This window comes from Sturnus vulgaris, chromosome 5 (genome assembly GCF_052056855.1).
Source record: "Sturnus vulgaris isolate bStuVul1 chromosome 5, bStuVul1.hap1, whole genome shotgun sequence".
Taxonomy (NCBI): Eukaryota; Metazoa; Chordata; class Aves; order Passeriformes; family Sturnidae; genus Sturnus; species Sturnus vulgaris.
The window spans coordinates 29,483,042-29,510,241 of NC_142247.1; the positions used below are offsets into that span (position 1 = coordinate 29,483,042).

The 27,200-nt window shown below is 36.9% G+C and overlaps 1 protein-coding gene and 1 long non-coding RNA gene across 10 annotated transcripts in view; both read right to left on the bottom strand.

The window, feature by feature from the left end:
- Nucleotides 1-27,200, bottom strand: part of TNRC6B (trinucleotide repeat containing adaptor 6B) — a 134,410-nt gene that overhangs the window by 52,542 nt on the left and 54,668 nt on the right. For all 9 annotated transcript variants that reach the window (XM_088165269.1, XM_088165266.1, XM_088165271.1 and 6 more), the window contains one exon: nt 1,698-1,785. In XM_088165269.1, coding sequence (XP_088021395.1) covers nt 1,698-1,785 — 88 coding nt within the window. The remainder of the gene's footprint in view (nt 1-1,697; nt 1,786-27,200) is intronic.
- LOC148223637 (uncharacterized) lies at nt 3,990-5,744 on the bottom strand. The gene is made up of 2 exons (XR_015804174.1): nt 5,199-5,744; nt 3,990-4,548 (listed from the first exon to the last, which is right to left on the bottom strand). It is a non-coding gene; the product is annotated as an uncharacterized LOC148223637 (long non-coding RNA).

Sequence of the window (27,200 nt, forward strand, 5' to 3'; positions counted from 1 at the left end):
AAGCATCAATTCCTCAGTAAACATAGCACTGTTATCAAGATGATCAGCACAGCCTTTTCAAGTTTCCCTTTTATCACTGACTATCAGCTCATAATCCTCAAGTCTCTTTATTCATAAGGTTCTGCTCTTTCTGGTTTCTACATATATTTTTTGTACTTGAACATTAAATAGCATCAACACGGAGGCAGAAAGACACTGGAGAGACCTTATCTGTAGCAACTGCTCTTTTGCACTGTTATTTGGGGATCCATAAACTGGATGAAGACAGCTGATACACATTTATCAGCACTCAGTTTAAACTGATAGACTCAAATTGGTGAAAAAAACAGACTAAAAAAGACCCTGGATAAGCCAAAATTCAACTGAAGTTGGTGCTGTCTGCTCTCAGCAGAAACCCACAGAATCTAAGAGTAAACATTGATCTTTCATCACCTGACCCATTACTGAAGCAACTGAAACACAGACTACTGAAATAAAGAAAAGCCTTTTGCTCTCAGTTTCACATAGTCATTGACATTGGAAAGGACAGCCTCTGGAAACCTAATCTACAGTTCCTACCCTTGTCCTCTGCCTGGCCCCAAGAGGCTCCTCAATCTGAAACAATCATCACAACTGGATTGCACAGGACCACGTGAAACTCAGTTTTGAGCATCTAAAGACAGAGGCACCACAACCCCTCTGGAAAACCTGTTCCAGTGGCTGTCCAGCCACATACATGCACAAAGAAGGAGGCTTTTTATGATTAGGCAGACTTTCAATATGTACATTATGCCTTATGCTTTGCCACTGGGCACCGTGGAGAAGAGTCTGCCTCTGTCTTGTTACTCCCTTCCACAAAGCACTAATATACTATTGATGAGATGCCCCAAGCCTCCTCTCCTCCAGGAGGAACAGTCACAACGCTCCCAGACTCTCCTCATTTGTCAGATCCTCCAGTCCCTTAATCATCTTAAAGGCATTCTGCTGAACTTGCTCCAGGGTGGCTACACCTATCTTACACTGGGAAGCCCAGAAAGGATTTTACTGGTAAAAACCAAGAGTGACGCCCTAAAAGACTCAAGCTCTTATGTCAAGTTAATTCCCAGAACAACCTGCAAGATTTTTTTGAAAATACAGACCTTCTAATACACCAAGTTTCAAACTCGTTTTCTGAGCAGAACCAATTTTTGGTGACTAACAAATTCTCCACAACTTAGACTTGAACTGGTAGACTTCAGCAAAAGTGCTATTAGCCACAGAAAACGTAAAATGCAAGTAATACTTAGCAAAAAACAAACTGAATCTTCAGTAGTAAATATTTAATGTAAGCTTCCTTATGGTTTTTAATATAAGGATCTTCCTGTTCTAATAAATATTTATTCAACTTTACTGCAAGAATTGCAAAAGCTTATCAGTATTTTAATCCACAAACACCTCAAACAAGAAGCAGTTGTGTAGAGAGAGATCTAAATAAATCATATTAAGTAACTTAAATACCTTCTATCAAAAAATTCTTTTATTTTACATAGCACTCTAAGGAGAAGAAATATCCAACTGAAACATTTCAGTTCCAGGAAAATTATGCAAAAAAGTGTCTTTAAAGAAGCACCACTCTAAGCAGTAATTTCTAAGTTCAAATACAAACAATTTAACATCTTATTACCACCAATACTATTTATGTTTCAGCTGGATAAAAGAATTCAAATATTAAAACCCACCTTCTGAGCAGAGTCCTTCTTTTTCTTATCCTCTTTCTTCCTTTTCTTGTCTTCCATTAACTGTTCTTCCCTTTCTTGCTCCTTCTCTCTGTCAAAACATGAAAAATAATGGTCTGAGTACAATCAAGTTGTATAAGAGCCACACATACTATAAACCTCTTTCTTGCAAGAAAGACAGCAAGCTATCAGATTCCTCTTATCATACTTCATTTCTACCTAAAGGTTTCTGTTGAATTGTGATAAGAAAAGCACCTTCTAGCTCAGTATGGCCACAATCATGCCACATGCTGCATAAAGGAAAATTTCTTTATTCAGATCAGGTCTGTTATGGCAGTTCCCTACATAAATTAATCACATGCCTGACAGTAGAAAATATCTTCAAGACATTTTGGCCAAAGCACTTTTATAATTGGGTCATGCTATTATTTAACGAAGAGTCTCATGAATCTTTTCATATGGTTAAAAAAAAAAAAAAAAGCGAAGTTGTAATTTAATATAAGATAGTGTGGCCTGATACAACACTTATCTTCACAAGGGGAAGAGATTATTCTATTGCCTGTAGCTATGTCACTTGTAAGAGACTAGAAGTGTCACATCAAATCAAACCTATCATTTATTATACAAATCTCTAATTTAATTTCTAGGCTATTGTATCCACCCACAGAATTTTTGTGATGAAACTTCGAATATAAATTACTTTCCAGGGAATCTATTTTTTCCCACAAGAAAATTTTTTCAAAAAAGGAGAAAAAAAACTACATGCAGATGCTATTGTTGTCAAGCCATCATCTTGTTGCTATGTTCTGTATCAAATATGAAAGTACTATGGAATAGTTAATTTACTGCATATATACTATTGGCTGAGTTGTTTCTATGGTGAATCCCATTTTTGTTAACCAGTTCTCTTCACCTCCTTAAAAATAAATTTAAGGCCAAGTTTCCAGCTTACTTAGAGCAATTTCTTTTTATAAGGAAAGATTAGGACAAAGATGATCATGTAAAAAGATGATTTAACAGACAAGGAGTAGGATTAGAGACTCTACAAATGAGAATAAACTAACAAGTATAATCCACAATCTTTCAGAAGAAAATTTTATAAAAACCAGAACAGCATTACAACCAAAACTGGAGTTTATGACAGTATTGAACTATTTGTTGTATTTATGCCTAAATCAAAGGATTTTTTTGACCACAGCCTAAAAAACTGTAGAGTTGAGTTGCCTTTGCTGTCACATTGTACAGACTTTTCCTTGAATTGCATCTATGCAGTACAGGTGAAAGAAACACCCTTTTCATTTTCACTAAATACACCGAAGGCAGAGTGTAGAGACATTTACACAACTGATTTCTACAAAAATATTTTGAGATGCTATGTATTAGCAGCTTTCTGATTGAAGACTTCCAAGAACACTCTAAATGACAAAGGTCCTATAGAGAGTAAGAAATGACTTCCTGGTTTCCTGAAATTGGGCTCCCCTTCTTCGTGGATGGATAAACTTGGTAAGGGCAAGGTAAGTCCTTAGTAACAACATCCTCAGGTTACCACTGAACGCAATTACTATACTTTTTTCAGCGAAGCACTGGGAATTTAGTGTACTTTGCATTGTCTGTCATAGCAATGAGACAGAATTTTTCATTATTTCCGAGCCATAGATTGTAAGCAATATGAAAAAGCTCTCCTGTGACACCCTCATCATTAAAGTTGCTATGATTTCAAATTATGTTTACTACTTTTGTCTTGTCAAGCTATGTACACCTTTTGGGCTGCAGGGCAAGTTACAACTACACTATTTCCAAAAAATTTTCTTGCATCAGGCAAATGTTTAAAAGGACGTTTAAAAAGAGCTGTCTCAAAAGAGCTGCTGAAAAATGGTAGGATCAATACAAAACGACTTCTAGTAACTGCTTGGCATACAGGAAGCTTTCCACTTAAAAGCACTTTCCTTAGTTTTGTGAGCAGACGAAAAGGGAATAGAAGAGAGAAGAACCAAGTTCACAATCACAGCTGAAGCTATGGCTTACAGTGAACATACAGCACTAAAAGGATTCAAGGACAAAAGATCCATAGCCTGAAAGTAATCACCTAGTTATGGTCTGCCTCTGTGGCAAATTTAGGGCATGGAGATTGTTATTGCTGCTGCCTTGTTTTTTGATCTGTGTGGACTAAGGCTGCAGAGAAACCCTTTTGTTTTGCATTACAACCTCCCCTTCTGCTCTTCTAGTAGAGATTTAATATTCCATTGGGTGCATCCTCAACAACTACAATACAGCAGCAAATGACACTTGGTTTACTTCATTTACCAAAACTTTATTTAGGCTTCAATTCATGTAAACTCTACTAAGGTGGAAGGGACTTATCTGAACACTTGGGCTACATCACATGAGACCACAGAGTTCCTGACAGAGCACTGGGTGACATCTCACAAACATGTTGGATGTACAAAAAGTTATACTTTCCAAATGACAGAGCAAGAAGAGATGCTACAGGCACACTAACAATGTACAGCCATGGTGAAAGTTCAGTGAATTAGAAGAGTAAATGTCTTATTGTTATTTGGGGTATCACAAGTGTTGTCTTCCCAATTCTACTCTTTGATGCATTTCATAACATTTGTTTGATGATCAACGATTCTCCTCTTCAGATGGATGCAAGATGCTTGTTGAATACAAGTTTAACTTGCAGTGTTAAATGTTCTGAAAAATTCAACATCAACAAAGCTTTCAATCACTTCCTCGATTTATTCCAGAGATAATGTGCCTATTAACTTCTCATTAGCTGAAAGATAGTTCTTCCTGGCCTGTTGAAAACTCAGGGGTCCATCATGTGCTTTCCAGCAAACAGCTGCTTACACTGAGGAGATCAACAGGGGGAGAAAACCATCAACTCCATTTAGAGTAATACAATACAATACAGAGTGAATTTAGAGTAATACAATGGGGTGTGGTTCCGGGTTTTGTTACAAGCACACTGTAATGGGAACACAGACACACCACAACCCTGAAGAGGAAGTCTGCTAAATAGCAATCAGCAGCCAGCTTTTTAATCTAGTTTTTTTTCAAGAAAGCATGTGCTGATCTAAAAATATGACCTAATTGCACTTTAATATCTCCCACAAAAATCTTAGAATCAACAATACTGCAAAGTATTTAAAAAGCTTACTGCAGATTTTAAATCCTTGTATTTGAAGTAAGGCTTATCAACAGTTTACAAATGATGAGAAACTGTAAGTTGTAATCCAAAATGTTATCTTCATTCTAAAAAAGCCCAAAACCAAATAAACCCAATAGCTACGATGCATTACACCTTATCTAAGTTCTTAAAACAACCTCTTCTGGCTAAGCCAACAGCAATCACTGTAGAGAAAGAATTTTTTTACACTAGTTAACTAGACATAACAGAAAGAAGTTGTGAAGTCCATGTTATTAAAACATCCATTTCAGGAAAATAAAAAAAGCAAAAATAGACATTCAAGAGATGTGTTCTCCCTCAAAACAATTTACCTGTTTTCAAAAGTGATACTTTCCTGTAAAATTCTACCACTCATTTTTCCGGAAAATTCTATTTTAAAGAGTTGTTCTGAGAACATTATGGGCTTAAGGCAGAGGACAGAAGTTGTCTTCAAAGCTCTTGCTGTCATGAACTGAACTGTAAGACAAGATGACGTGCAAGGCATTGCGCACTATCTGCTGCCAACACACTTGGATAGGCAGAGATAAAGCATCACACAGTATTAGTCCACACAAACCCCATAATCCTGTAAGGTCACCCTCAAACTAAAACTGCACAAAAAAAGTAAGTGAAATGTAAGAAATGAAAATTCCTAGAGTGGCACTTCAGTGCACGCAACTCCCAGTTCCTTTCACACCACCACAGGGCAATGGTGTGAGGGTTTGGAAGTTCCTCACTGGTGAGGATGTATACCAGACACCAGTACTGTAAATCCTCTTCCCTCCTCCTGACCTCACACTTCACCTCACTTCAGTACAGTCTACTTGAGTCAGCCACACTACGACACAGGAGTGGCAGTCATCTTCTATAGGTGCTCCCTGTTCTCTGTGTTGTGATAAGCATAGGGTAATTTACAAACCTGCTTCCAAATTGTGAGCCAACTTGTGCATCTTCTTTTGGAACACTGGGATTCTGAAACCACACTTGCACGACCAGAAGCACTTTTCTATCTATATAGCTACCACATCACCTAAACAACTGCTACATCTTCTCTCAAGCCTTCAGCCACAACTAGCCAGAGCTAAAAGCCTACACCATATGCACGGAATGATCTGCATGCACAGATCACTGTCACTTAGAAGCAAAAACTTGAGCAATTAATTACTCTTTCTTGGAAACAGACAGAAAGACGCAAAACATGATTAAACCAGAAATTTATCCAGCAATAAGGTATCCAGTATTGGTCAAGATTTGAAGCAAAAAGAATTTCAAGTGAACTCTAACTACAAGCACATAGCTTCTCAACACTGCTGGAAGTTTTCTTGGTATTTTGATAAATTATACAGCCTGGATACCAGCAGAATTAGGCATCACACACTGGTGTCTTAGATGTGTTGCAAAACACCTTTATAACAAGCTCAAGCCCAGGTGCAAGTTCCAAGACAGAAGCTCCCCTCAATCCACACAGGGACAAAATCTCTTACAGGAAAGTAAAATGTCTTCAACAGTGCTATTTCATTAACACCTTGTTGCTGCCACTGGCAAGTGGTTTTCATTTTCTTCCACTTTATTTCTCTTCATCAAGCTCTGTCCTTGACCTTGACTTGCTTGGACCTTCCCTGGAACTCAGCTGAGTGTATGGGAAGCAAATTCAACTCACAGTAATGCATTAAAAAAAGCATAAGCTGACTGGAACTAAGGGTCATAAGCAACGAAGAAAAGGCATACTACAATCTCCCAAATGAGTTCTTTGAGGTGCAAGCCCTTCTCGCTGCAGCAACGAACACTGGCAGTCTCCAGCTTGAAATGCTTAAGGTGGATGAAAGTTTTTAAATCGTATCAGGAAGCTGGATGTCAGAGACTAAAAATGAAGCCAAATTAAATGCACCACAACTGGAACACAGAAATCCTTAAAATTTTACTTCACTTTCATTTAACATAACCCACTTAATTAACAGACATGCTCCATTATTTCAGCAGCATGAGAGAGGTGTGGCATGTCCAAACACGCAAGTGTGCTCCAGTGCATTTAAAGAGAACATCAAACAGAAGCAAGATGTAACACAGCATGGAATAAATCCCAGGGCTGACAGATCCCACATTCCTAAAGGTAAAATTACTTCCACTAGACCAAGTCATGTAAATAAAGAGTTATGATCTTGCTGATCAAAAGACTCAAAATGGGATTAATTTTATTAAAAAAAAAAGTTAAAATACGCAACATCATAGCCTTCTTTCTTATCAAGCAATGCTTGAATGCATAGATTAGACAGCCAAGCCATACAAAATACGCTTACAAGGGAGATAGCCATTTCGAAACTCAGTCTTTAGGCTGAACTGACAAAAATGGAATATGAAATTACTTTAGGCCAACTGATTTCTGATGTTTATAAGGAAAAACGACTGATCTTTAAGAATAGCATTCCCTATACCTACGGTATAAAAACTTCAGAGGGAAAAAAAAATTTTTTTGCTTGAAATGAGACAAATTCACAGCATCACTGAAGAATCGCAATGTCATTGTAAGGGATAAACTGTGCAGTTCAAAATTGACCATTTTGTAAAAGGATCATTGTCCCACACTTTTTGAATGTAAGTAAAGTCCAGACAGCAAAACTCAGCCCTTCAGAATATGAAATTAAGACTTTCATATTTGCAATGTGTAAATAGTATACACACCATGTGTAAGACAAAAGCTTATAATCTCTCTCCCAGGAAAAGCTGTGGATTTTATATAAACACAACATACACTTACCACGTATTAAATAAAAATACTTTAGAAAGTGTGCTTTTAAAAGTGCTCTAAAGCAGCATTTTCAAAAGATTATTCCTTTTCAAGGACATAAGAGTAAGCTGCTTTTCCTTCTCTTTGGCCGAACACCAAAACAGTGTCAGAGCAAGAAAGCTGCACGCTTTAAACAGCGCATCTGGCACAAGCGATACGCCTTTATCGCAGCCCAACATCAGTAACTGGACGCTGCTCTAGATAATAACCAGCTTTACATCAGCAAACTGACTTCGCTCAAAGTACACTTTTCTAAAGGAATGCTCCTTACAAACTATTATTACACTCATTAACAGAGTAAAATTAATTCTTTGTGGCATATTCTATATATATACACCTATGTATACCCATGCACAATGATTTATAAAGAGACAACAACTGAGCATAAAGCACTCTTTAAAGAACTGGATAGCGTAAGTCCTACAGTACAACAACAAATGCTCACAAAAGTGTTTTTTTTTCCTCAATTCTTCAGCAACTGAAGGGGCAAGAGTAAAATCTGAAGAGGGAAGGGGCCAATTTCAGTTTTAAGTCACCTGTTAATAAGAAAACCTTGACATATGTTAAAAAGATAAAATATATTAAAAAATATATTCTGTATTTCTTGCTTGCACTCCTTTAAGCAGAATTACTCATTCCATCTGTACAATTTCTATCAAGCTATTTATTAAAAAACTGACTTCCAGATACAATCTAAAGTCCCTAAATGTTAGCCAGTTGATAAAAAGGAAAGCTTTAAGAAAATAGAGATCTATAGCCAACGTTCTAGACTGTAAGAACCGAGCAAGTTTTGTCCCCTTTTTCAGGCTTCAAACACTTTGGAGCTCTTGCAGATGTGTAATTATTATTTCATAGCATGCCCACTCATGTGCACCAAAGACACAGGTAAAGTGTGTTTAGACAACTGTGAAATGTGGTAAAAATAGCCCCAGAGTGGCAAAACATGAAGTTAGAAATTTGCCTGTAATTAAGATGTCCTGTAATGTATTTTATGAGGACATGCCTTTGCAAGACAATTCCATTCAGGACTTTTAAGGTTTTATGTGATTAGCAAAAAATGTTACTTTCCTCTAAAAACTACTTACAGGGGTAGAAAACTGCATTATCTATAAGCGTTTGCCAAGAAACATAGGTGTGTCATTCTGACAGCCACAAGAAACACCGTGGACAAGTAAAAGGATAACAGCTACCGGAATAAAATCAAGAAAGAACCTGTGCCTGCTACAGGGACACAGGCCCAGAGTAAGAAGTCAGTTATTTCACAGGAAAGACAGAGCTGGCAATCTCCAAGATCTCTGTTCCACTACCAATGATCCATCCTTGTAATCCTCTAAGGGAGCTGCTGCTGACCTTTTTTTCCTTGCATGTGAAATATTTTTTTTTTACTGCACCATCCAAAAAGATCTTACCTCCCTCACTGTGCATCCAAAATAACCCCAGAGTCCTACCTTGTCATGCAACATGGGGTTTGAAATGAACTCAGGCTGTCTGGGAAAAGTGTCAGATGTCAGTTACAGGACTAATTATTAGTCTGCAAGTGATGTGTGTGCAAGTATTTGCCAGTGTTGCTTTCTATTAAAAGAGACACTCTACCAGTTTTATCATCTCAAATGGTTTACCTATCAGGAGAAAAGGAAATTATTTTGTTTGAAAGCTAACAGAAGAAAAGTTATACAATCTTATCCCTAGACAGCGAGTTTTTTTAATTTTGGGTTTTTTAAATGTTTTTCATTTGTTCTTTTCACAACCAATTCATCTTCTAAAACTTAACTACACTTTCTGCACTAGATACATTGTCATTGTGATAATGACGCCAGTTAAGTATAAACAATTCTGACTGAAGGGGCCTCCAGAAGTCAACCAGAGCCTGATCTAACCCCACACTCAAAACCAAGACATCAAACAAGTTGCTCAGGACCTAGTCACATTCTGACTATCTTCAAAGTTAAGAGTCACTACTATCTCTGTGGAGAGCTTATTCCACTTTTTCACTCCATACATTGCATTTGCTTTCTGATACCTAATCAGAATTTCTTTACCGCAACTTGTGTTTGTTGTCTCCTGTTTTATCACTGTACACCACCTCTACAAAGAGTCTGGCTCTTGATACCCTCTCATGAGGCAGCTGAAAACAGCAGTAACAGTACTCCCATAGCCTTCTATTTCTAAGGCTGAACAAATCCAGTTTTCTCAGCTTCTACTTGAGCGAGATTGCTCCAGAACACTGACCATATTCCTGCCCATTTAACATGTCAGTCAGTGTCTTTCCTCTATGAGAACCAAAACTGGACACACTACACTGAAGATGGACTTAAAAGTATTGAATCCCTTCTCCTGACTCACTGACTATATCCTTGCTAATACAGCAAAACATATGGCTGGTTTCTTAACAGCAAGGACACCCTGCTGACTCAAATTCTACTTACTCTTTCTCAGGACCTTCAGGTGTTTTTTCTGCGGAGCTACTTTCTAGTCAGGGAATGTCTAACCTGTGCTATAGCAGGGGGTTATTTTGACATAGGTATAATACTTTCCATTTACAATTGTTAAATCTTAAGAGGTTTGTCAGGTCCTTTTCTCCAGCCTACTGTGTTCCACCTAAACAGCAACCTTAATGTCCAGAGGAGTCAACCACTCAGCCATGACTGGTATCACCTGCAAAGGTACTGAGGATTTGTTCCATCTCAACAGACCATATAAATACTACAGATGTTGAACACGATCAACACCGCCTGCCTGGCTGCCAGTGCACTTTGCACTGCTGACCATAACCAGCTCTGTGTCACTGACCGGCAATGCAGCTCTGGAATACTTCCTCAAAAAAATGTATTACCCTAGAGTAGAACAAAAACATAGTTCTGTACTTAGTGCTCCAGCAAACAGGAAACTAATTACTGACACGTCCTCTGCAGAAGGACTACAGCAGGAAGCCCTGAATGAGCTACCCTCCATTCCAGGTGTGTATCAGGACACCACTGCATCCAGCAGCGCCCATCAATTCCACAAGTGAAGCTCAAACCTCTGCTGGCAGCTTTGCCAATGCCTTACTGGGGCTTTGAACAGGTTACAAACTGGGACACAAGCATTACTGCCACCTTAATAGTGCATTCTTGTAGGTATGTATAAGAAGTGCTATTAAAAGACTGACTATTAATATAACTGCAGTTAAAAAGGAAATCCTAACTCCCAACTAGAGTGTAAATTTGATTTTAACAAAAGAGCTCTGTATTTTCTTAGATTATAAACTTTGATCTTCAATGCAAAGAAAGGAATTATTTTTCAACACTAAAAAAAGTCACAGGAAATTAATATATTTCCCATGGTAACTATGCCACAGTGCACACAACAATTATGACACTTGTTTTAATGTCAGAATGTGACATTTCAGAAAAATACTGAATAAGTATAATACAGTTTAATCAAATGAAACATTTTCTACCAGAGCATCATTTGTGGCACCAGCAGAAGCTGTACAGACAGTAAAAAAATCGGATTATGCAGAATCTTTAAGAACAGAAGTAGCATTGTTTGTTTTAAAATGTAACATTTTGTGGATTAAGACTGACATTTATATATATTTGTGCTTCTCAGTAAAAAAAATCCAGGACCTAAAAGCCATCCTGGTAAAGATCCAGACTATCTACAGATACAGAACAGAATTTTAGGGAAAGGCAAAAATAAAGAAAACATCAGACAACATTATTACAGTGTTACTTGCTGCACTTTTTAACATGCTTGAAAATACTGGAGGTTTTCTTAACGTTCGTGAAATGGCACTTCAGAAGGGATCAAGAAAAAAAATTAAAATACCAATATCAGTGAAGCACTTTTTATTTAGTGACTGTTAAATTACTGGGAAAAAAATCCCTTACCAAACCAAGCCCAGACATAATCATGCTGCTTACAGGCAGCTTCTACTGAATGGTGAAATACTTGAATTGTACCTGCCTGGGGATATTATAAGGATACCCTTGCAGTTGCATAGTGGTATAATTTACATTTCATTTTGGGAGAGATCTGACTGCTTACTTTTATTCAGTTTCCAAAGAAACACTCTAAATTTATATGCTATAAAAACCAAAACAGTTTATGCAAGTTAATAGTCTGACAAGCATATTACATACCTCCAGATCTGTGTAATATTATAAAATTTTCCACATACAGTGCTTCAGGGCACTGCAGTAATGAAAATAACATTTATCAAACTGTAAGTCATTATTTTAATTATACTAAATCAAAATACTAAAGGAAGAATGTACTTAATTTTATCAGTGTGAAGTTAAGAACAAGGATTTCCACACGAAGTTATTATTCATTGGTTGTAGGTCAAAGTGGAAGAACCAGCAAGTTAAGGTTGTTTTTTAAATGTATTAGAAGTTCAAACAACTCTGAAGAGCTTGCTCAGATTTTCTTGGCAAAGGCATTAAGGTTTGTGTTTTCCACTCCATTTATTACCTGAGGCAATATTTATTTTTAACAGGTAAGAAAATGTATTCAGTTACTTGCTGCAAATACTCAGTTACAAAGTTTCAGGACTGTCATGATCCATATCAGGAAGCCTAAGTTAAAGGCAGAAGCAAGTAACATATTTTGCAGGTCTGGAAAATGCTGTGTAAATCTCATCAAATTACTGTATCTTGGAGCAAATCTACCTATATATATGTCCAGTATATTCAGCTGAAGCTAGGCAGGTAAATTCTTGATACTCCATTACTACTAGGCATGCTTCATAAATTAAGGCTTGTAACTAGGGCTACAGAAAGCATAGGGGTTTTAATAACTGCTGTTCTTCAAGACTACAAACCATTGTTTATTCTCAGTAGGCACAAACACTGTTCCTCTTCATCCTTAGGCCACTTGAGCTGAGAGCTGAGGCAGGACTAAAGACAAGTAAAAAGCCCCCAGGAACAAGCTGTCCAGCCAGACTGCAATGAGGCAGGACAAAGATCCAGGGGCTTTCAATTTGAATCCACCATATTGCACATGCCTAAACCAGCACTTACATTCGGCTATGCCTCACACTTCACACTGGGCAAGTTTTTTTTACCTTGCTGAAGTACTTCAAATAAAAGTTTTGATGCCCCTTGCTCTAAACCACACCTGTGTGTTTTGTGCAACAAGTAAAATGCAGATGTAGCACCGTGTATGAAATAAAAAACTTAAACCCTGTATTTGCATGCGTGAAGCATGGCAAATAACTATTTAATGTCATTGTGCCTTCTGTAATTAGGCAAATGCTTAGCTGGCTCTGTCTTAAAACAAATGTATACTTTTCAAAAGTTCCTCACTATCTTGTAATTTCAATGACAGTATGTAATCATAACCTTCCTCTGTCAGCTGAGGGAAAAACCTCACAAGTGACTGAGATTTATATTATTATGCAGTAGCCAAATACAAGATGCTATAAGAGCTGACTATCAATCTTGACAATCACAAAGCTCAAATACAGACAATAGTCAGTCTGAAGAAAGAACTCGTTTACCAGCTGAGTACCATGGATTAGTGAGCTCTTAGAAAGCAATAAAGATTATACACAGTCCCTTCACAGTGAAGTTGCAGTTAAGCACAGTGCATACAAAACCCAAATGAGAGAGATCACTAACAGGCAAAATCCAGACTGGCCTGCGACTAGGTAACACTCGCTCAAGTTCTCATGTTGACTCTGAAATGCAACTCTCACCCTCTGCCCCTGTTAATGATCTATTTCCTTAAGAAATACCTGCTATGTTCAGCAGCTCAGTCAAGTTGCCTCGTTCGTTTACTTTTGAGCTTTTTCCCTTAGAATGGACTTGGGGGAGGGAAGGATGGCATTTAATAACACATGCTGCAAAACAGAGCTTTCCCAGGATATGTTACAAAACAAGAGACTGCATGACCTGCTCAAGGTTACAGAATGACTCCATTGCTCACTCTGAATTAAAAACTGGTATCCTTCTGACTCCTCCTGCATTTTCACTAATAAAATAATACCACTACTGAACACTTGCCGAGTTCCTTTCATCACAGGATGTCAAAGGCCTTTATAAATATTAATTAAGCATTGCAACAACACTAAGAAGCAGGTAAAACTTAATTCTGCACATGAGTAAACCCAAGCAAAGAATAAATAACTATGTTCAAATCCACAGGACAAGTCAGCAGTACAGAGAAACGGCTCTTGCCATTAAGGAACACTCCATTAGAAACAAGGACACAATTAATACTCCAAATGTGATATGAAGAGCCCTTGATTGCCAATACATTACTGTAAAACCTGGTCATGTGCAATCTACAAAGACCACACTAAATTTCAGGCAGAATTCTCATGAAGACAGTCTTCCTCCAAACACAGAAAACAGTTCTCACGAGATTTTTTTTTTTAATTCTGTGTTTCTTGTCTGGCAACTTGCCTTAGCGAAGACAAGTATGAATGTCATATTCTTTGGTACTTCTACAAAATTAACCAGCAATATCGAGCTCAGAAAAAATTAAAATATGAATCCAGACCTCAAGTGCAAGTAAGCTACTTCTTAATATTCAATCATGTACTCTGGTAATTAAGGAAGTAAAAGAGCAAGTTTTTTTAAGAACTCAATATCCGTTCTCTAAAGAAATAACCACAAGTCCAAAAGCACTGTTCTTACAAACTATAATGGAGTCATCACTTAATTGAGAACTCAGTGATCTCACAACTTGAGATTACACGTCCACATCTGACCTGCGAAAAACATGACTCCTCTGAAATCGTTTTTTCTTTCCAATGACTGTAACTACCACAAAAAACCAATCCAATCTCTAACAGCGACAGTTTTACTGTGAAAGCCAACCATACTACAACATACTCAAGTTAATTGCTTCTATGTACTGCCAACATTTGTAGACTTTAATGTCAGAAGTGAGATTTTTATATTTCTTAAAATTGTTAACCTACTGAAAAATCCTCAAGATGACCAGCTTTGAACTCATGTAAAAAAATCACTTTAAATACAATTTAATTTTCATTTTTCTCTTAAAAAAAACCCAAACAAACAAACAAAAAAAGAGAATCTGACATTAATGTCTGCAAAAATACTTTTGTTTTGAAGAAAGACTTCTGGTTTTATTAAGAAAAAACAAGTTCCACTAAAAATATTTGCAGATTCACTTTGCAGTGAACTCTGTATTAGAAAAGGAAACTGTTGTTGCAATGTTAATCAAGAAGTTAAATGAAAAATTGTGTAATTCAGATTTCATCCCAGCAGCTGACCAGGTTTTTCTCAGGTTTCTTTTTAAAAAATATTCTTAATATTTCGACAACAAATTTTACTTTGCACCAAAATAACGAGATTCAGCGAAGGCTGACAAAATTCATTGGCTGAACAAAAAACCAGTAAAAAACAGGTTTGTGTTGTGTGTTTTACATAACAAAGTAAGACTTTCATCTGGCTACTGAATGAATGCCTGGACATCATGTTTTGCATTTTTTCATCCTTTCAAAAGGACATAATCTGGCAGTAGAAACTTAAGTCTCTGGGCAATAAAGGTGTGTATCACCCTTATAAATTTATCTCAAGTTCTCCTATAGCACAAAACCAGAGAGCAATTCAATATTGTATTTGGTACACAGTTTTCATCACATGAAGCAATTTTCCCTACTCCTTACACGGGACAACAGCTCCTTAACATAGTTTATGTTATCATTCAAGCATTATGTCTTCAACAGAGGATTGATGAGATTTAACGTCTTGGCTTTAATAAATGGTGTTCCACCCCCACTAATTCTTCAGAAATCAACAGCCCAAAGTTACTGAGTTTTCCTGATTTCAACTAATCACCCAATCCTCAACAAAAAAAAAAAGTCTTAAGAGTCTAATCAACTTATTCCACTTAGAAGTAGGACCAAGTTCAAGATCAAGTGCTGCTGAGATGTATCCTAACATACCTGGAAACCAAGAGGGAGCAACCTCTCAGTTTGCAGCTACAGAAGCTTCACTGACAGTAGTATCGTGCCCTCCAGACAAACAGACCTTTTACAGACACAACCATTACACATGTAGCTCTCCACGTCTGGAAAAGCAGAAATAAGTGATTCTTAGCCAGCACTCAAGAGTTTCATTACCTTCACAAAGCTGCTGATCCCTAAATTTATCTAGTAATGGATATCCTGTGAAAAATATCTAATTGTATTGCAGCATATTCTCACGCTTCTTTGAGTCACTGTGTAAGTCATGCAGGACTGCATGTGTACAAAGAAAGAAGTTAGAACTATACTGTTATAGACCATGGCTGTAGTAAGGTCAAGATTCCACTGTAGATTAAATAATGTCAGGATTCCTATGCCTGTAGTAAAGAGATACAGTATTTACTGTACCAATAAATCACTCTTATTTTATAAAGCAACCATTCAACATTTGTTGTTACAGGTGATAAAACTAAAATCTAGTGAAAGAGCAATGCTAAATTGCAAGCCAGGTGTTTCAGAGCATAAAAAAAAAAAAAGCTTTTACCACTCTAGGTATGTAATTAAAATACTGTTCTGTCATACATCAACTCTGGCATGCACTTCAAGGTTTCTTTACAATATGAAAACGGATATAAACTTCCTCCTTCCTCACTTCTGTATGAAGATTTAAACACTAATAAAAGCTATCTTGATAAATTAAATCACATAAACCAAGTCCTTCAAATGGCTTCTAGAATCAGATGCACTGCACCATTAGTAGGATGGGTCAATATTTGTAAGATGCACACATGATACCAAAGTGAGTCATTTTGCTAACAGACCATGCCCTCTTCTTGTTCTGGAGCTTGCACCTCCTGTTAAAACGCTGACAGGCAGGGATCAGATCTCATTAGATCCTCAGTGAGGATGACAGACTGCATACCCTGCTCAAAAAACTAGGTAAATCAAAAAGGAATTAAAGTCTGCTCCTTGCTGCATTGCAGATTTTCTGAAAGCCAAAACATTGAGACTTACTCCTAAAACTAAATGAATAAATGAAAGGTGTAGGTCTTACTAAGAAATTTGATACACTCTCAATCACTAAAAATACCTGAACTTTCTGGTGAGTCAGCTTAAAATAAAGAGATATGCTAGACTTGGTATCTGCTTCTAAAGCATCAAGATCTCGGGGCCACTGAAAACTGTGTTTGCCGCTTAGGTTATGTGGTGAGCATGGAGATTCTTTGCAGAGACTGATGTGGAAACGTTTCATCCTCAGATGCTGCTTCTCTCTCTTCTCAGTGCAACAAGCTGGCCCATTCTTTTCATCAGTCATTTTTCATTCAAAAATGAGATCAATAAATTATTCAAAACAGCAGAACTCAATACTTTGTGTCATGACTCGTGCCTAGCTAAGACGTAATCTGATATTGTTCATTGGCATGCAGAATGAAAACTCGACAATTGTAAAGAAACTGTGTGCAGGAAACAGGAAAGATGAAAACAACACAGAAAAAGTACAAGACATGACTTGTTTTGAGCTGTAAGAAACTAAAAATCCTTCTTTGTAAAGCTACTTAAGCAGCCAAAAAATTCAAAGCCTTTCCAAACTCATCTCTTCATATAATCACTTGAGTTTTGAGGACAAAGATGTGATCATTTTGATCTGGCATTCTAAGAAAATGAGTACCTGAGATCTCAGAATTTATACATAAAGAATCAAATACCCTCATCAATGTATGCAGCATCTACAAACATCACTTGCACTCCAAATACCTATAACCTTATTCTTCTCCATCCCCAAGTGCAAATTCATCATTCATATGGAATGCTGATCACTGTTCCCAGTTAACAGCATCATATCAAAGCTCTCTGTAATTTACTGGTTTGCTATTTGCCCAAGGTACTGTAAAAACCAGTGGAAAAGACACAAACTACTAAAACATAATAGTGAGTATAAGTGGCATATTATACACTTCCTGAAATGTTAAAGACTTAAAATTGTTGCTGTGCTTTTGAAGAACACTAGCTTTGACACTAGCTACGCACTTTTCTTTCCCTGTCATGAACAAATTCTTTAACAACAATTCTAGAGGCCAACATTAAATTTCTAAGCATGTTGTATCATACATCTGCATGTTATGACTATGCATCAAGGAAAATTCCTTCTATTTTAGCAACCTCCTAGGAAAACTTTCACAGTGTAATTCGGAAAGCAAATAAATATCAGTTTCCACACTTAGTAAAGAAAAAAAATCGACCTCTTTTTCTCATGTACACAAGCACACTTTACGTGCACATAATGTACAGAAATGCCTCACTCTTTGAAGGTTTTTAAATTGCAATTTCTCCTCATCTTCTTGGCAAGCTATGTTTGAAAAGGAAAGACAGCTGTCAGTACTCCATAGGAAGCATTATAAGGAAGGATATTACAAGTTCACTCAAGAGCTTGTAAGGTTACAGAGAACTGCAACTACTTGATGATAAATACATTTTTAAAAAGAGACTACTTCAAGGATAAATCAGGTTAACGCCATAGTTAACACTAGAAATACCATAGCTTATTCAAATGTTTTTTCTAAAAGTAAGAATTAAAGCAGAAAGTTACTAGAATCCATGGAACAAAACCATCACAAGAAGCAGCCACTCAATTACAATAAAAAGTCCTGTCACCCTAAATTGCACACCTTCCTGACTCACATGGGAAAACACAGGCCTGTGCTCAACACTGCAGTGCCACCTCACCCACTACCTGCACAGGTGGCCTGAGACAGCCATATAAGGTGACTTAGAAAACTGTAGAAATGTCTCTTCTTCATTTCAAAAACACTGTAGAAGGGTGGAAAACAGCATTCTGCAGGCCACATAATCGTACCTGTTTAACAATTTATTTTAAATTAACTAGCCACAACAGATAGGACGCAGAGACAAAAGAAGTTCTAGGAAATAGTCCCTTAACAGGCAGAGATGATTGCCACCTCTCATGGTCACTAATCTGGTAAGCTACTTTTGATTCATCCATTTTTATAGTCCTGATGCTGTGCACCACTCTCTAGCTGCATTTTTTTGGAAAAAGCTAACTTTATTTTATGCCTTCTGGAAATAAAGTATAAAATATAGATTAAACCACCTAGTCTAGACATGCAACTCTTACTAATTGCTAAATAAATAATAATTTCCTTATTTCTTAAGCAAAGACATTAGAAAGTTTAAGGGAAAAGTGTTCACTGTATCCTCAGGCATTTGTCTAAACTAAGGGTAGTCTCCCACCAGGGAAAGAATTTCTTTTAACTATGCCATTACTTCTATGGAATTGGTGTCTGCCCAATCTCAGCAGTCATCTGAGAGCTTTTCCTATTTGCATTGAGTGCAGTAGACAAGATTTCTGAAGTCTTGATTGAGGGTTCTCATTCCTTGTCTCTTTCCAAGAATTATAATTTACACTTTAAGTGATGAATTTTACTTGCTGCTTATGTCATTCACAGATAGAGTACCAGATCAATTTCTAACTTCAATCCTATGTAAACACCTTCTGCTTTTGAATACAGTAGTTCAAGATAACTTAAGAAAATTTTAAAAATAGTAAATAATCCATGAGGACTAAATATGCATCTTGCTTACAAAAATCTAGCGTCTACTTCATGCTCAAGAAGATGGAAACATTTTAAAACTATCTACATATTACTATCAAAGAAGAAATTTCTTTTGTAAGCAAAGTCAACTCGAGAATATATTCCAGAAATCTTGTATTCCTTCACAACATGGAAATTCCCATCAGAAAGTTGTTTCAACATACAAAAATTCTAAGATGACAGGAACTTGCAGACCACATACAACATGGCCATGGATAACATTCCAGGCATGCCCACCATCTTTTTCTGCTACACAAGAGGGAAATTCTAAAGCAAGACGTAATCCAGAAAAGAATCCTGAGTAAGGAAACCACTGAACTGCCACCTCAGAGATTACAAAAGAGCATGGCCACAATGGTACACAGACAATAAAAATATTAAGTTACAAGAGAAAAAGGGAGGTAAAAATTATAGTGATATAAATGAAATTTTAGCATTTAGCACATTTCTGAAGTACTAAGATTAAGTTGACTTGTCTTGTTAAATTCTCCATCCAAGTACTACAAGTTTGCTACTTTTAGGTTACTTTTTTTGCCCTGTTCCATTATGCAAGACTATTTTAATCAAAACTACACATTTCTCATGTTCAGTGATGTCATGAGACACAAAGAAATGCATAAAACTCACAAATTATAATTTTCAAAGAGTAACAGACATTCATTATTTCTGAGTGGTTGGAAGTGTGCACTCTTTTTCAGCATCAGACCTAAGAGAAACAGCTAAATCATAAAAGCATTCAGCACACAGATCCACCTAAGTTTGGCATCTTTCCAGTGATTAATATAATTCTGACCTCTGCTAACAGAAGATCTGAAGACTCCTATCTTTAATTAACAACTACCTCTTCCTATCTACCAACAATAAATGTCACGAGTGTGGAACACAGCAGTTTCCTTTTTTTAGACACTAGGCAAAACCAGTGTATGATCATGACATTAATGTAAGATATTAACTGTTCCATAAAACACTGCACTTCTAATCTATTCAGTTAAACCTTTCTTGATCCTCTTTAAGAAAGGTAGCTCCACATAAAGACAGGCTAACTCTTTGCTGCTATATAAAGTTGAAGGTTAAAATACGTAAGCTGATGTGGGAGACTATTTCCTGCTGAAAGAAAAGCCCTTTAAACACTAGAACCTCAAATCTGATTTGTCAGCTTATTGATGCTTCCATGCACACTGCCAGTGCAAAGCATCTGTCTTTCCATGAAGCCACTGTTTTGGAAAAATGGTTAATGCTACCTAGCAGAAAAGTTAGCATGACCTGATACTAAAAGCAATATAGAATTCAGTCACACACATAAACATTTAAAATTCCAAATTTTAGGTGAAAGACCAGGCTTTTAGCTTTAATCAAATCTATCTGCTAAGCTGGAGGTGCCAACAGGACTTATGATTATCAATAAATGCAACCTACACTTGACTGGCCTAAATGGGGAAGTGCACCAAGTAAGAGTCACCAGCTTTTTCCTATGCCCTTTCTAAAGGGTATACAAGGAAAAAAAAAACCCAAACATTTGGCTTCACTGGAAACATCATTTTGGTTAAACCAGCCCTTTATAAGCTTGCTCTTAACTAACACCTTTTTGTAACAAGAAAACGGGGTAAACTTTGTTCAGCCACTGAAGCTAGGCTACCAACTTAAATTAGGGCTCATAACGGGTGAGAAACAAGCTCAGCTAGGTTTCCCATTCACACTGCCAGAATCTAGCCCATAACACTGTTACTGATAGTGACAGGGTAGCAACTCCAAACTCAGCAAAACTCATCACTAGATGGTTACAGTATTTCTGGAAGATCTGCTGGGAAGAACTATACAGTTTAATTACAACATCTTACCAGCTGTAATAGGCGAATAAAGCAAGAACTGCCACGTCAATATCCATCTCTAAAGTGGTCCAGGCTTATGCAAACCTGACAAGCCCCGTTTAAATGTCTTCTGAAGCCACAGCCAAAGGGAACTGGGACTTCTAAACACTCAAATAGCTGAAACCGAAAGGGAGACTCAAAGGATTTTCCAGGCGGCTTGGTCTGGAGTGAGCGGTTGCGTGGCCCTTGGCTACTGGCTGGGGTTAAACCACGACACTGCATAAAAATGGAGGGTGAGTAAAAAAGCAGACCACCGTAATGCTCAAATTAATTATTCTGATTTTCATTAACTACCAATGAAATTTTGAGATGCATCCTCGAAGTGCACACCACTCAGAGAAAATTCTTTCCAAAGAATGAGGCATAGTCCCACTGCACACACCAGGAGACATCAGTGCTTCAACTCCTCAGGAGTGAGATATTTTATTGTTAAGCTTTTGATACTTGGACTTCTTTTAAAAACTATTTAGCATTTTTGTTACGTTCAACAGACAAAACAAAGCTTTACTTCCTGGTAGCAAACAAAAACCACCTCGGTGTTTTGTTTGGTTCTGGGTTTTTTTTAGTTTGTATTCTCTGGCTAAGTTCCACATTCATAATTTAGGAAAATAACCTTACTATAAATTTACATAAAGCCTCAGTTAGCAAAAAACAGCACACAGATGAAGGTGCTCCAGGGAAAAAAAGAAAAACTTGACTTTGCTGGTAGTGCTTGGTATTAATGACATTTTGCCTGGAAAAGATGCTTCTTTTACTATGAAATAGACTTTTACATCCCTGTCAGGATTTTTAACAGCACAAAAAAATAATTCATAATGGCGATGTTCATTTGATTATAATATATTAGATCAAAACCTTCTTCCTAAAGGGAGCTCCTGAAATAACCAGAGCTGTTCACACATTCAACAGAAGCTACTCCAAGCTTTTACTTCAGGAAGGAAGAAAATACCAGGCAGCAAACGTACAGCAGGCTCTCGTTTCTTTCATACTGCACTGGAAGACAACAATGTTTAAAGCCTCCTTAAAAACTCCAGAAGTGTTAAATATAGAATGTGAATTTCAGTTTAATAAACAGTCAACTTCAGGCAGACTGTCTCTGAACTAGGTTTTCACTTCTATTTTAAAAGAGCAAAGAAAATCAAATTTCAGGGCATTTTCTTCATATCATTAGAATTTCTCAAGGTAGCATGCAGAGCAGTAGCTTTTAAGCCTGAATTCCTCTACACTCAGAAAAAGCCCTTAGTCTGACCTCAAGGCACTGCACTAGGATTTGTCACAATTTGTGACCCAGCTACGTTAATCATGCTCCTTGGCAAGTGGAAACCCACAAGCGCTGAACCAACTTTTAACACCAAAGTTTTAGCACTTGAAATTTTGAGAAAGGCAAATTACACAATTCCACATTACGATTTTGGTTAAATCGGCTGTGTTCCCTTAAATCCATGAAGGAAGAAAAAAAGCATCATTCTATTCACAATTCAATACAGCTGTGTACGACTGGCTTCAGCCCCAGGCCACAAGCCAGGAACTTCTTAGTTCAAGTCTGGCTCTGCCTCTGACTTTCTGTGTGGCCTTCAGAGACCCACTGGATTTCTCTGCTGCTCCTCTAACATCTGTACACTTACCTTACAGAAAGACACTTGCTTCGTTTATGCAGGCTTTTCCCAAACACAAAACCTGAACTGACTTTGAGAGCCATTTCTATTGTGTATTGAACACCTCTGCCCTGCCAAGAAGTCTCTGCCTGTCAGTTGATACCTGGTGGTTTTTAACTGTAGTAACTGCCAACATTCACTTATTACATATATGCATACACACACTCATACCAGACACACACAATATAAAAAAAAATGTAATAAGCTTGAAAATAGACAATTATTTCAAAGTTTCTTAACAAACACGATGAAAAAAGGAAATTGAGTTACATGCTATAATTAAACTTACAATGAAGGGCAATCTGCAACCTTGTTCTTATTAATGCACTGAGGCAGTTATGAAGCCTGTTTGTAACAGCTTAACTTTAAACACAGAGCAAACAATGCTCAAGCTAAAATGATTACAACAACTAATATTTAGGACAGCACTTAAACAATAGAAAAATGGCCTAAGAATGCAAAGGGGAAAAGCATTTAGGCTTAGCTAAGTTATCTAACACTAACTGAAGCATCATTTAAAAAGTAAGTATTTTTAAGCAAAGATCCTGGGAAATTATATAAACTTAAGCTGACCCCGTACTTGCAAGTCCATGGCAGAAGAGTTTCACTTCACATTACCTAGACTGAAGCAGAATCTAACAGAGACTGACACAGCCAACCTCAGCTTTTCCTGAGCACGAAAACACGCAAATCAGCTCATCATCTTTAGAACAGCCACCTTTAAATATACATCCGAGAAACAATCTTGTCCTCAAAACTTTATCAAGAGGCTGACTTTCCAAAAACTAACCTGTTTCATACTTGGTTTTTAATGGCCCAACTACAGCAAGCTTGCTTAAAGAACTCTGCAACTGTGACTTTTGGGTACTTTAAGCTGCCAAGGTAAATTCTAGCTTCTCAAAGGTTAGCTTTTATCTGCTTTTGCCTTTTTCATCTTGTTATACCCAAAATCTGGTAAAAATACATTTCCTACAATTTTTCTGTGTCAGGATATATATTTTATTTATAGTAACTGGTAAATGTAGAGCAAAACTATCTCCTAATTAACACAGCAGAGTTAATTTGATGCTATTTTGTGATTAAAACAGTCACTCAAGGACTTAATCAGAAGTCACCATTCCAGAATAGCTACCACGCAAGATGAGATGGATATACACAAATTCAGATAGCCTTTGCACAAGAAGACTAAACTGGTTTAAACAGCTGAAAAATTATCTGCATATAAGGCTTAGGATTCTCCCATCCTAGGTCACTTACTAAGCCTTCCTACTATAATTCAGAGGCTTTCAAAACTTATTTTAAGGAAATACAAAGGAAAGTTAGGAGAAATACCTTATTGAAGAATTACACGTAACCAAACTTACTAGGAAGATTTACTCTCCACCCAGACGAGATTTTGTTTATAGTTTCCCACACCACACCACCATCAGTGTTTCCATGGGACGAAGCAGACACAAATGCTACAGCAAGGCCAGTGTACTGCTTAACAAGTGCTCCTGCCAAGGTGATCTAGATCTGTCCTGAACAGAAATACAGGACACAGGCAAAGACAAAATCGAACAAAAATAACCCTAATGCCTTGTACTGTTTCTCTCCCTCAGCATTGCTTGGTCTGGCTGACATGTATCAAGCAGATAATGCAAACATTATCTGCAACGGAACTCTTTAACACAAGGCTATGTAATTTAAAATTCTCATTAATATTGCTACAGCTAACTTCTGTAGCACCAGCTGGAATCATCTTTCATAGGCTGAAAAAAGCTTTTGGGGTTTTACTTCAGGTTAACCAAGCACTTTTGAGGCAATTTGTACCTAGCCCACATTTAGATTCTGACTGGTGCACATGAACTTGTAATGGCATTCACAAAGAAAAACAGCACTAGATATAACATTACATATACATAACTTTAACGGGACATCCTCTATTTCCATGTGCTATATTTTAAACCAGTTTTAAGTGTATTATTTTGTATTTTCCTAATATTTATCACAGAAGATCCCTTAATTAAAACAGTGAGGTGATAACACTAATACCCATGTAAAATCTAACAAAATAGGAAATGTTTATTTATGTAGTCTTTACTAGGATATAGAAGAATCAATTTTTAAACATTCACACGGGAATGAAACAATCGACTATTTTCTGTTTCACAGGACAACTGGTTTTCAGTGCACACAGGAATAAGCTAGTGAAAAATGAGCTATGTTTTGGTACCTTCTGCCCTCTCTTCCCCTGCATATAGAACGTAGCCATTTTCACTTTCATTGTCCTCAAACTCTCTCCAAGTAAGAGGCAGAACAGCCTGGAAAAAAATCCAGCAAGAGCTACCAAATTAAAATTTGCAAGCATTATAATACCAAAATTCACTTATATGTTTTGATTAAATCATCCTCCCTATGAATGGTTCAGCAAAAGGCTGAGCACAAATATGCTGTATATTTAGCTGGCAAAGTGATATATCAGAATATATCAGTTTTATTTTACTTGATTAAGTTCTCAGCAGTAGCCAATCTCTGTTTTGTAGTCAAGTATATCTAGAGTATCAACACAGAATTAAAACTATGTTTTAAATCAGACCCTGAATCTGGCATGATTGCTTAAGCAAAATTATATACAATTAAAAATATAAATGCTAAAACAGAAGCTGCAACAAGAGCATGAACTCTGCTACATTAGCACTCTAATATTTTGCAATGTCTTCTTCTACCAACACTAAAATTCAAACTGGGGGGGGGGAAGTGGAAGAAAATGCTGAAGACTTATTTTTAGGAAGGTTTAAGTGACACAGGACACTGCATCCTGGAAAACTGGATAGCTCAGGGACAACCAAGTTCACAAACATACAATGAACCACAATGACAACACATCTGTGTGTATTTGCCACAGAGCACATGGTAAAATGGGACAATTAAGCTCAACTCTAATTAATGGTTAAGTGGCATTAACAGATTATACATTTAACCTTTGCTATTTTCATATAGGTCAACTAGCTCAAAAAACTCAATCTACAAAAGCTGTTTTAAAAATCCCAATTCTAGCAGTGCCACTGCAGCTTAAGTTTTGCCATTTTCCTATGTACACCGACTTTTAAGGAACTAAAAAAGAATGGTCACCTTGATTTATAAAAATTCATGCCTTTCTGCTTTTTAGTTGCTGACATAACTATGGTATTCAAAGCACACCCAACTACAATGGAGTTCTATGTCAAAATGATGCTCTTCTGATACAAATTAGACAACTACTTTTTTGTTTGCAGAGAATGTATCTATAGAAATAAACACAAAAAAGTGGAAGTATTTTTTGCTAGACTACCTCCCTTATTTAAAAATTTCTTGCTGCTCTTATTGGAGCTACCTCAAAATTTGTTGATCTTCCCCACTGTTAAAATGTGGCCTCACACATCCCATCCTAAGAGATCTTGCTGGCATGAAATCAAACACAGTTGAATCTTGATGCCTTATTTTGGGTTTGTTGTAGCAAATTCCAAGGTCATATTTCACTTCCAAAAGTCTCAATTTAACACACGTTTTTATTAAGATAAACATGCTTTATACATTAAAGCATTTTTCCACCTATCAGTGTCAAGGTACTTTTAGATTATTTTCTCTGCCTAAGACATACAAACATCCATTTAACTGAGTTCAGCACAAACTGTAGCACTGTAAGGAACAGTAGTCAACTTTCATTTTTATTGTGTTTTTTAACAGAACTGCCCTCACTAGTTTGTCTCCAGCTGTATTAGTACACATTTTTCCATGGTGTTCAACCTGTTTTGTTTTTTTTCTGCCTTTCAAGTTCATCTCGTGTTTTATTAATCTATCTTCTCTTATATATCTGAAAAAATTCCAAAGGTTGTACCTTATGTTTTCCCACGACTAAACAGGCTAAACCAAAGTAGTCCTTAAAGTACAGTATTTTGAATGAGAAGTCTTTCAATTTATCCAGGCTGTAATACCCAAATGTCACATCAAACAGTTAAGACACAACTTTTCAGAAATTATAAAAAAAATACACAATTGTAGCACCAGCAGGACATTTCATCCTTAAACTACAATGTCAGCATACTGTATACAGACAGGAAAACAACCTGTAAAATGACAATATCCATTAACCTTAGGAATTTCCTTCAGAAGTGTGTTAATGGCACAAAAAAAAAAATTAAAAAATCAAGGTCTGCATATATTCATGCTGCTCCCAGAATATATGCTCTGTCTCAGCAAGGAAAAGCCCCCAAACCCACCAAAACAAAACCAAACCAAACCAAACCCCCAACCAAACAGAAACCAAAACACAAAACCCTCCTGTTGTGTTCTTTAGTAGGAAGCCTATGTGCCAAGGACAACTTAAGCAGGGACAAGTGCTAAATGTACAGCTCTGGAATTCACCACAAACACAGAAAGGCACCAAGTTCCTCTTGTGTTTCGAAGAACAATTATGGCACCATCACAACAACAAAACAAATATTCTCGATATATACTATTTATCTCCATGAT